At 46.4% G+C, this 12,169-nt stretch overlaps 1 protein-coding gene across 3 annotated transcripts in view; it reads left to right on the forward strand.

Annotated features, from left to right (window-relative positions):
• The window catches only part of JSRP1 (junctional sarcoplasmic reticulum protein 1), a 95,242-nt gene that overhangs the window by 46,422 nt on the left and 36,651 nt on the right, over nt 1–12,169 (forward strand). The window contains exon 1 of one of the 3 annotated variants that reach the window (XM_075352582.1): nt 9,297–9,364. The exons of the other annotated variants lie outside the window; for them this stretch is intronic. Within the exon in view, the coding sequence (XP_075208697.1) occupies nt 9,334–9,364 (31 nt within the window). The 5' untranslated portion in view covers nt 9,297–9,333. Of the gene's footprint in view, nt 1–9,296; nt 9,365–12,169 lie in introns of those variants that run through there. 3 annotated transcript variants of the gene reach the window in all.

Below are 12,169 nucleotides of genomic sequence, written 5' to 3' on the forward strand. Positions count from 1 at the left end.
GTAGTATTGTGCTCATCCTTGTGGTATTGTGCCCAGTAGTATTATGCCCATCTTTGTAGCATTGTGCCCATCCTTGTAGTATTGTGCCCTGTAGTTCTGTGCTCATCCTTGTGGTATTGTGCTCATCCCTGTAGTATTGTGTCCATCCTTGTGGTATTGTGTCCAGTAGTATTGTGTCCATCCTTGTGCCCTGTAGTATAGTACCCAGTAGTATTGTGCTCATCCTTGTAATATTGTGCCCAGTAGTATTGTGCCCATCCCTGTAGTATTGTGCCCATCCTTGTAGTATTGTGCCCATCCTTAGTATTGTGCCCATCCTTAGTATTGTGCCCATCCTTGTAATATTGTGCCCAGTAGTATTGTGCCCATCCTTGTTGTATTGTGCCCATCCTTGTAGCATTGTGCCCAGTAGTATTGTGCCCATCCTTATGGTATTGTGTCCATCTTTGTAGTATTGTGCCCATTGGTATTGAGCCCATCCTTGTGCCCTGCAGTATTGTGCCCATCCTTGTGTCCTGTAGTATTGTGCCCTGCAGTATTGTGCCCATCCTTGTGTCCTGTAGTATTGTGCCCATCCTTGTGTCCTGTAGTATTGTGCCCTGCAGTATTGTGCCCACTTTGTGTCCTGTACTATTGTGCCCTGTAGTATTGTGCCCATCCTTTAGTAATACGTAAAAGAAAAAAATTCTCCTCACCTTTCCTCCGTTCCCTGCGTCCCCACAAATCAGTGTTTGCAGCGTTTTGAATGGAGCATGTTTCAGCTGCGTCCAAAACACTGCATTGTACAGTACAAGCATAGTGGACGGGATTTCTAAAAATACCGTGCCCACTGTGCTTGTGCAGCCTGCAGTGAAAACTGACCTGTGGTGCGGCTTGCAGAGGCCGCAGCATGTGAATTTATGCTACGGAGTCACATGCCCTCCGTAGGAAGAACACAGTGAGGAGACCACAGCGCTCCAATCCCTGATCGCGGGCACGAGCGCTGCAGCCTCCTGTGAAGAAGACTTGCAGCCCCGCAAGTCAGGACCAGCCACATCCAGGATGCAGCGGGTCCTGATCGTGACCACGTACCTGCTTTTTGTGGCCCATGACAATCGCAGCTCTATGCTGGGGGCCGGCACCGGCAGGACTTTACTACAATTGAATCATTTGCAGTGCCGCGCAGAGGATCTGTCTGCACTATACCAATGGCTACCGCCGGCCAATCAGATGCAAGAAGGTGACGTCATACATAGACGTCACTTCCTTGCATCTGATTGGCAGGCAGCAGCCATTGGTATAGTGCAGACAGATCCTCAATTGTAATAAAGTCCTGCCGGCCCCCGGGCATAGAGCTGCGATTGGTACGGGGTCTGCGTGCCCACGGGCCGCGTGTTTGAGACCTCTGCTCTACACAATGATAATGAGAGCATATCTCGCTTCTTCTAGCCTGGAGTTCTGCATTTGGACCTGCTGCCTTGGACCTTTATTCACACACCAGGATTTACTTTAAGATGTAAAACCAATGACTATCTATTGCAACAATATTTCACCATAACCTTGTGGTTAGAGATCTGCAAAAGCTGATTTTCAGCAAAACAACTTGAGTCAGCAGTATGTCCACCCAAAATAAAAATTACTTCTCTTTTTAATTTTCACTTAGTTTGTTGTTACAACTCCTATCACAATAGTAGACTGTTATATTTTTTTTAACTATTCATCAGTCATAATAAAGGCAAATGTAGTCTTCTGTTGTATGCATAGTATATGGTGTCTGAATATATTCCTTTAGATAAATTGCTACAATCCTTTTTTCCTTTTTTCCATTCTTAGAAATCCATATGACATTTTAGCAGCATTTTCAAGTTCACTTAGTTACATTTTATTATTGCCATCCTTGTTGCTGATTAAACATAAGAAATTTCCTGAGCACTAATTAGTAAACTATTTTTGCCCTCGCAGCAAAGCTCATACATGAGGTCATGTGATCGCCCACTCGCACAAGTAATACATTGTATTGTGACACACATCACATAGTGTTGCAACAAACTTTTTGTCTCAGACCAGGCTACCCCTTTAACCACTTCATAACATCCACTGTACATGTATGTCGCAGCACAAAGTGTGTTCCCACAAACCGCCATACAGGTCTGGCATGGCACGATGATCTCACTAGCAGAGCCAACAAAATCCTCAGCAGATGTCAGCTATATGGCTGAGCACACACGGCGAGTAAAAAAGAGCGAGTGAATTGTGATAAAAAAAATCCCACCCGGACCCATGTTACTCTCATGAAAGATATTTTTTTTTTCTCATCCCTAATTGGACCAATAAAACGATCGCCGCATGCTGCGGGTGGAGTCCGATTCGTTTTCACCCCCAGGCTGTGTGACAGCGTCTGAATGCAACCAATCACAGGCATTGTCTTCGGGTCAGTATCATGGTGTAAAATAAATAAGCTATTTGGCATAGGGTCCCCCCGTATTATGATCCCCAGCACAGATAAAACTCAAGTCTACAGGCTGCAGCCCCCAGCTGTGCGCTTATCTTCGCTGTGTATCAAAACGTATGCGGCTTTTTTTTTAAAATAAAGAAATATTTTAAAAAAAAAGCAGCATGCGGTTCCCCCAATTTTGATACCCAGCCATGATAAAGCCTGACAGCACGTCCTTTTTTTTAAAAATATTTTTTTTAAATAATTAAAAAGAAAAGCCTCATGCTGTTCTTATTTTGATAAGTGCACGGCTGGGGCTGCAGCCTGTAGCCGTATGCTTTATCTGTGCTGGGTAGCATAAAATTGGGGGGACCCTACACCAAATGTTTTATTTATTTATTTTTACTGTGCAATATAGACCCGCAGACAGCGCCTGTGATTGGAAGCGCCAGACTTTACCGAACACAGACTTTACAGAAAAATCCAAGTTTAGAATTCGAGTGCTTTACGTATGCTGACCCCTCAAATGATCATTGCTGTCCTCAGGTACGCTCGGTCCTCAGCCCAGTGCGAGCCGCTTGCAGTGTTTGAACGGCTCGCACTGTGGGTAACAACAGAGTTATCAGATGTAGTGTGTACAAAAAAAAAGAAAAAACCCTGCCCTCCCTCGCCTGGAAGTGTTCTGTTCATGTTAGTGGAGAGCTGAATTGCCCAATCAGTGAATTCCAATGAAGTTCAGGTCAAGTCTGGATCCCCAACAGAACTTTATCTAAACTCCGGCTGATTTGTTATAAGCAAAGTACTTGGCAGAATACAGGTTACCAGCCACAATCAAGTATTGCTGTTTATTTCCAGTGCACTAAGCTATCAATATCTTAACTTTAAGCCAGCTTTACACCTTACGATTATGCATACGATATCGTATGCGATTGTACCCGCCCCCATCGTATGTGCGGCACGTTCAATTTGTTGAACGTGTCGCACAAACGATTATTTCCTGTCACACGTACTTACCCTTCCATACGACCTCGATGTGGGCGGCGAACATCCACTTCTTGGAGTGGGAGGGACGTTCGGCGTCACAACAACGTCACGTGGCAGCCGGCCAATAGAAGCGGAGGGGCGGAGATGAGCGGGACGTAAACATCAAGCCCACCTCCTTCCTTCCGCATTGCCGGCTGGAGCCGCGGGACGCTGGTAAGCTGCTGTTCATCGTTCCCGGGGTGTCATACACTGCGATGTGTGCTGCCTCGGAAACATTAAACAACCTCACGTTCAATTTTTAGCAATTGAACGACGTGCATGCGATGAATGGTTTGACGTTCAATCGCAATCGCACGTAGCTGTCACACGTTACAATATAACTTACGATGCCGGATGTGCGTCACTTACGACGTGACCGCGCCGACACATCGTAAGATATATTGTAGCGTGTAAAGCCCGCTTTAGAAAACCTCTTTAAAAACTTAGCACAATATTCAAATATGCAATATTTCTATTCTGTTTCTGACGTGTAGATGATTTTCACCATGGATTTCACCTTTCGTATGTAATGTGGATTTTGCTGCAAAACCTGCATCAGAAAACCTATTGCTTATCCCAATAATCCCAATTTTGCTGATCCCAATTTTTATGCCCATCTTAATTTAAAGGCATAAAATGTGTCCAATTTATTTTCTTGCTGTCAGTACGCCACAAAACCAACCTGATTTTGACGTAAATTATAGTAAGTCTCTCTCCACTCAGCTCCATTTTTATTTTAGACAACAATGTTATATTCTCCTAATTCAGATTCCCTAACGTTATACCATCACAATATACTAATTGAGTCACTGCAAACTTTTTCTAGGATTCGTGCTCGATCCTAAGTCACATGAGGTTTTTAGGTTCTCTTTTTTTTGTTTTTTTTTTTACAACAAGCAGCTATTTTTTGGATTACACCACAGGAAGTTAAAAGCTCTTATGTTTGCAAAATAACTGATTTTAACCACTACCAACCCAAGCTGTATATCGATGTATGCAAATGTACAGTGTGTGAAAAACAAATTCAGTCTTTATACACCTATTAGGTAATTTTAGTACAGGGCCGGTGTCAGCACCCGTTGCACCGGGGCACAGGACAGCCGGGGGGCCCACTCGCAGTCAGCCGGGGCGGTGATGTATTCTGCGGCCCCCGGGTTGAGTTCCCGGGACCGTAGTGCTCAGGCTGGCAGCTGCACTTTGCTGGCTGCCAGCCCTTTAAGTGCTGGGGCAGTGAAGTTCTTTTGTGGGCGGAGCTAGCGTGCAGTATGCTCCAGTTCCACAGATGAAGAAGAGCCGCAGCGCTGCCAGCTTCCTCCCAACAATGCGCATGCCCTCCCGACCTGTATGGTTCCCCCACCCCACCTAAGCTGTAGGATCTCCCTCCTGAGCTGCATGGACCCCCCCCATCCCCTGGGGCATAACCCACAGGCGTGCTCTAATGATGAGCACAGGTCTTATAGGGTTAAATTTTATCATTATGAAGTGTCTGCTACTGCGGCCGCCATCGTCTCAGGGGCCAGTAGTGTGGTCCTATCACACAGATTTCACTTATTGATAGCAGTCAACCCCTCACTGACTCCCCCACTAATCATGAGCTGGGACCCTGCCATAGATGGAGCAGAGCCCAGCACTATCCTCTACTACATGTTCTGCCTCAGCTCCATTCATTCTCTATGGGCCTGTAGAATGTAGCAAAGCCCAGCGCTCACCTCTTCTACATGTTCTGTCTCTTCTCCATTCGCTCTCTATGGGCCTGTAGGATGAAGCAGAGCCCAGCGCTGACCTCTCGTACATGTTCTGCTTCTGCTCCATTCATTCTGAATGGGCCTGTAGGATGTAGCAGAGCCCAGCGCTGACCTCCCCTACATGTTCTGCCTCTTCTCCATTCTTTCTCTATGGGTTTGTAGGATGGAGCAGAGCCCAGCGCTGACCTCTCCTACATGTTCTACCTCTGCTCCATTCATTCTCTATGGGCCTGTAGGATGTAGCAAAGCCCAGCGCTCACCTCTCGTACATGTTCTGCTTCTGCTCCATTCATTCTCTATGGGCCTGTAGGACGTAGCAAAGCCCAGTGCTCACCTCTCCTACATGTTCTGCCTCTGCTCCATTCTTTCTCTATGGGCCTGTAGGATGGAGCAGAGCCCAGCGCTGACCTCTCCTACATGTTCTGCCTCTGCTCAATTCACCAGAGCCTAGCACCTAGAGCTGTATGTTCCCCCACCCTCAAGCTGTATGGGCCACCCCCCTGATCTGTATGTACCGCACCCCAGAGCTGTAGGTACCCCCCCTGAGCTGTATCCTGCCCACCCTAGTAATGCATATGTTCTCCAGAGCTGTATGCCACCCCAGTAACATCTATACCCCTCAGTAATGTGTATGCCCCTCAGTAACATGTATGCTCCCCCAGTAATGTCTATGCCCCAGCCCCTCCTGTGAAATTTATCCTATTGCCCCCAGCCTCTCCTGTGATGTATATACTGTAATCCTCAGCCCCTTCTGGGATGTATATACTGTACCCCTGAGACCCTCCTGGGATATATATACTGTAGCCCCCAGCCCCTCCTGTGATATACTGTAGACCCAGCCTCATCCTGTGATGTATATACTGTAGCCCCAAGCCCCTCCTGTGATATATATATATATACACTGTAGACCCAGCCTCATCCTGTGATGTATATACTGTAGCCCCCAGCCCCTCCTGTGATGTATATACTGTAGCCCCAAGCCCCTCCTGGGATGTATGTACTGTACCCCCAGGCCTTCCTGTGAGGTATATACTGTAGCCCTCAGCCCCTCCTGGGATGTATATACTGTAGCCCTCAGCCCCTCCTGGGATGTATATACTGTAGCCCCCAGCCCCTCCTGGGATGTATATACTGTAGCCCCCAGCTCCTCATGGTATGTATATACTGTAGCTCTCCGCCCCTCCTGGGATTTATAAACTGTAGCCCCCAGCCCCTCCTGTGATGTATACACAGCAGTGTCAGTGTGCACTGTGCCTGGCCATGTCTCTTAGTGATGGTGACGGTCATCACACTGCAGCCTGCACAGCCATATGCCCATCAGTAGCTGGACAGAGACAAGCGGGGAGGTGAGTAGGCTGCTGTCGACTTCCTTATTTTAAAAATATCTGTAATGTGTCTGTATATGCTTGTATGATCTATGTCTATGTATGTCAGTGTATACAGTATTACTGTGTATATATTTGTCTATTTATATGAGTAAAGAAAAACAAAAGTTTTTAAAGTGCAAACAGGTACAAAAGTTTATTACTGACACAAGGTGGACATCCATAGTTATTAAAAACATGTTAAAATACCAGGGTCAAGCCCCCCATAATGTTAATAGTGATCCATAATGTGACGTATTAGATCAATGTTTAACACCAAGATTTGGAGTCCCAATATATATAGAGAGACCCCTATTGGGGTATATACATGTCAACCGTAACGTCCCAAAAATCCCATTTAAACAACATCAAAGGTGAATGCAGCGATTATACTGTATATCTACCATGCACATTGGCGGATTAAATGGGGAGGCCAAGTCAATGAAAAGACCTCAGGAAAAACGCCCAGTGCAAAATACAATGATTTGGAGTCTCAATATATAAAGGGCCACCTATTGGTATATGTATATGTTAACCATAACGTCCCAGGATCCCATTGCACAACATTAATGACAAGTGCAGAGTTCATACAGTATATCTACCAACATTGGTGCATTAAGTGGGGAGGCCAGATCAGTGGAGAGCCCTCAGGAAGATCGCCCAACGTACGTTTCAATTTCTTTGGTGAAAATCTTCATCAGGGGAGAGGCATCTTGCTACCATGTCCCATGGCGCCGGGTTTAAATAACAACCAGTGCGGGCTAACCCGGAAGTCTCGAAGTGGCGCTCACGTCGGCATACCGGCCAAGTCCCGCGAGATGCCAGCCGTCACGTCATAATCGCGCATGCGCGGGAGCGAGGACGCGTCGCCATGGCTCCCATGCAGGCGCGAGACGTCCAGACAGCGGTAGCTATGCCAAGGACGAGTCCCGGAACCGGCTCGTTCGCGCAGAGACCACCGGGTATTGCAAGATAGTAAATGCAGTGCAGAATCCCATTATGTATAAAGATGGTAAGCTGGATACACTCTTATGGCATCATCTACGAAGTTTATACTATTCATTGCCATAAATTCCAATCTTTGGTTCTGTGTGGATCCGTCTATATGTTTTCTTATAGACTCCATTATGAGCCTAATTTTTATTGCCTATAGAAAAAAATAAAATAGGACAAATGAATAAGTAAATAGACCCAGCATCATAGGAGATTCAGAGTGATCAAATAGAATTAAAAATAATAATAGATAAATAAAATATAGGATGCAGGTTAGGAGGAAAAGACAGAACCACAATTTCATAATAGAGACCAAATTAAAATGATCACAAACTGTGTGTATATATATGGACCTATGACTTCTCCAGCCGACAAAAATATATTGACCCCTAAACAGGATTATAAAAATGGAGCATAACTGACCGATTCATTGAGTCCTTTGGGGATCATCGTGTCCAGAGTCACAATCAATTTGGTCTCAAACTGTGCCAAGCGCTTTTTAAGGTCACCACCCCTGATCCCCCCTTCTATAACATCAATAACTCTTACTTTCAATTTGGAGGGGTCATAGGAGTGGTGAGATCTAAAGTGCCTGGGCAATGTTTTCAGTAAAGTGGGATCTTTCTCCATTTTGGCCGCAGCAATGTCCCTCATGTGCTCCCTGACCCTAATGTGGAGCTCACGGGAAGTAAGCCCCACATAGGTCAGGGGGCACGTACATGTGGCAAAATACACCATGTGTGTTGTACCACACGTGATGTATTGCTTAATATGAAAACTCTTTTGTCAATCGGACGAATGGAAGGTGTTACTCCGAAGGACATTGCTGCAGGCCAAGCAGTGTCCACAGGGAAAACATCCCTGCAAAGGCCCACGAGAACCTATTTATATGTATTTTTGTGAATTTGTCTTCAAATATGTACTGTATGTGTATGTATCTGTTTGTGTGTATCTGTGTGTGCATGGGGCCCACTGAGACTCTTTTGCCCGGGACCACAAAACCCTGGAGCCGGCCCTGTTTGAATAGTCTATTGATTAAAGCCAAATGAAAACCGATCATTGGTGAAATCTGTGCTGCTGCACAGGGGTCCAGGAGCTAAGGGGCTCTTTTCCCACCTCCAAAGAAGATAGAGTTGTGCATTATGATGAGCTAATGGACTGCAAAGGGCTCATATATTGTCTCTGTATACAGTGCTTCATTTGTATATGTCTGCCAGTGAAGAAAAAACAATAATTTCTCAAAACAGGTCTCTGCAGCTCTTTCCTGCTAGTGCTGTTTGTGTGCCCAACAGTATCTGGACTTCCTATTCTGACAGGTGATTCAGGTGACTGCTGCAGCTCTGTTGGATGAGGCCCAAGCCTACAGCTTACATGAATCAATCACTCTGTAATATCAATTATCAAAACATATGCTCTAAGTTGATTAAATTGCAGAGTTTAGTATCATCTGTATATATTTGAATTTTATTATGTATGCCTTTTACATGATCAATAACAAATATGCTATAAAGAGATGAGGACCCAATACTGACCCCCCCCGTGGAACCCCATTGTTAACTGTAAAGGGGGCTTTACACGCAACGACATCGCTAACGAGATGTCGTTGGGGTCACGGAATTCGTGACGTACATCCGGCCTCGTTAGCGACATTGTTGCTTGTGAAACGTACGAACGACCGCTAACGATCAAAATTACTCACCTAATTGTTGATCATTGACACGTAGTTCTAATCCCAAATATCGTTGCTGTTGCAGGACGCAGGTTGTTCGCCGTTCCTGAGGCAGCAAACATCGCTATGTGTGACACCGCAGGAACGAGGCAACGAGGTGGGCATCACTTTATTTCGGCTGCTCTCCGCCCCTCCGCTTCTATTGGACGGCTGCCGTGTGACGTCGCTGTGACGCCGCACGAACCGCCCCCTTAGAAAGGAGGCGGTTCGCCGACCACAGCGACGTCGCTAGGCAGGTAAGTACGTGGGACGGGTCCTAGTGATGTTGTGTGCCACGGGCAGCGATTTGCCACCCTCTGTTTCCTATCACTGAGCCAGTTAACCCAATTCCACATATTTTTTCCTAGTCCTATTGTTCTCACGTTATGTACCAACCTTTTAAAGGGGTGGTTCACCCATATTTTTTTATTTTCTAGATCAATATTATGTTGAGAAACAATGTTTCTCTCAAATACCTTGTGTTGGCAATAGTGCCTGTTCGAGGCGTTATTGCGGACCACTGTTCCCCATGCCTGACCCCCGGGGCTCTGTGACCTCGGGGATCCAGTGATGTCACGTCAAGTTCCTGGTAACCTGACATCACCTCGGCCGGCTTCAGTGTCCGTGAGTGATTGGCTGTGGGCGGTGTGTTTCACCGCTCAGCACAGCCCAGCGTCACAGCCCATCAGCTCTCTCCTCCCTCACATCAGAGCGCTGCAAGCAGGAGACACGCTGGGCTTTGACGAGTGATGAAACACCTCCCACAGCTCAGTGAGTCAGGAAGACTCCGGCCGGCCGCGGTGATGTCAGGTTAACAGGAACTTGACGTGACATCACCGGATCCCCAAGGTCACGGAGCCCCGGAGGTCAGGCATAGGGAACAGCGGTCCGCAATAGCGCCTCTCACAGACACTACTGCCAACATAAGGTATTTGACAGAAACATTGTTTCTCAATATAATATCGTTCTAGAAAATAAAAAATATGGGTGAACCACCCCTTTATTGTGCCACTGAATCAAATACCTTTGAAATGATGAGATAGATAACATCTGCATCCTAACCCTGGTCCAGCTTGGAACTTTCCCTCTCATAAAAGCTGAAAAGATTAGTTTGACAGGACTGGTCCCTCATAATCCCATATTAATATTAGGTCAAGAGGCTATTATTAGGCTATTATTAGTAAGGTACTCCAGGATATCATCTCTTAGAAAACCCTCCAATGTTTTGTCAACTATAGGCCCAAGGTTTCCGGCCTCAGTTTTTGAGCCCATTTTGAATATTGACACCACATTTCCTATGTGGTGCAGACTTTGTTATTATGGAATCATTAAATATTAGAAATAATGTTCTGTATATCACATTAATTCCTCCAGTGCTTGGAGTTGATTGCTATCTGGACCTGGTGACTTGTATAGTTTAGAGATTTTGAGGCGTCACTATAATTCCTCCTACAGTAGAAAAAGCGACTGTTAATAGATCGGCCTTCCTCTCACCTCCAGCACACATCGTTTCCTCATAATTCGTAATGACCATATTTTTTGCTTCTACATTTTTTTTTCCTATTTTCCTACTCGTGTCTGATGCTCTGGTGCATCTTATAGTCTGAAAAATACAGTACAACATTTTTCATTTTCACATCCAAATGTTATAAAGTTCTGTGAAGCACTTTTGGGTTCAAAATACTCAACACACCCCTAGATAAATTCCTGGAGTGGTCTTATTTCCATAATGGGGTCACTTGTGAGGTTCTGCTGTTTTGGTACGTTTGATTGTTTGGTATGGTTTGGGTGAGGCAAGATAGATCCTGTAAGCGCACAGTACGAGTGGGCAAGCGGTACACGAGCATCGGTGCAGCAGCCACATGAAGCACGTGGAACATGGACATGTAGAATTCAAACTAAAAGTTTAATCCAGTCCTGGAAATCACAGACCGATAGCAAAGTTGCTGAAGACCTTGGACTGATAGCAGAATTACTGAACACCTCGGGCAGATAGCAGAGTTACTGAATACCTCGGGCAGACTGAAGACTGCAGACTGTTAGCAAGGCTACTTGAGATCGCTGGCAGACAGGTAGCCGAGTCCTTGGAGACTGGTGACAGGTAGCAGAGTTACTAAAAACTGCAGATAGCAGTATTACTTAAAGGTCCAGTCACACTAAGCAACTTACCAGCGATCCCAACAACGATAGGGATCGCTGGTAAGTTGCTAGGAGGTTGCTGGTGAGCTGTCACACTGCGACGCTCCAGCGATCCCACCAGCAACCTGACCTGGCAGGGATCGCTGGAGCGTGGCTACACGAGTTGCTGGTGAGCTCACCAGCAACCAGTGACCAGCCCCCAGCGCCGCGTGGAAGATGCTGCGCTTGGTAACTAAGGTAAATATCGGGTAACCAACCCGATATTTACCTTGGTTACCACTGCACGGAGCTACACGTGCAGAGAGCAGGGAGCAGCGCACACTGAGCGCTGCTCCCTGCTCTCCTAGTACAGCACACATCGGGTTAATTACCCGATGTATGCTGCAGCTAAATGTGCACAGAGCAGGGAGCAGCGCACACCGCTTAGCGCTGGCTCCCTGCTCTCCTAGTTACAGCACACATGGGGTTAATTACCCGATGTGTGCTGCAGCTACATGTGCACAGAGCAGGGAGCAGCGCACACTGCTTAGCGCTGGCTCCTTGCTCTCCTAGTTGCAGGACACATCAGGTTAATTAACCCGATGTGTCCTGCAGCTAGCTATGTGTGGACAGAGCAGGAGCCGGCAGCACAGGCAGTGAGAGAGGCTGGTATCGAAGGTAAATATCGGGTAACCAAGGACAGGGCTTCTTGGTTACCCGATGTTTACATTGGTTACCAGCCTCTGCAGAAGCCGGCTCCTGCTCTCTGCACATTTAGTTGTTGCTGTCTCGCTGTCACACACAG

This window comes from Anomaloglossus baeobatrachus, chromosome 1, assembly GCF_048569485.1.
Source record: "Anomaloglossus baeobatrachus isolate aAnoBae1 chromosome 1, aAnoBae1.hap1, whole genome shotgun sequence".
NCBI classification, from domain to species: domain Eukaryota; kingdom Metazoa; phylum Chordata; class Amphibia; order Anura; family Aromobatidae; genus Anomaloglossus; species Anomaloglossus baeobatrachus.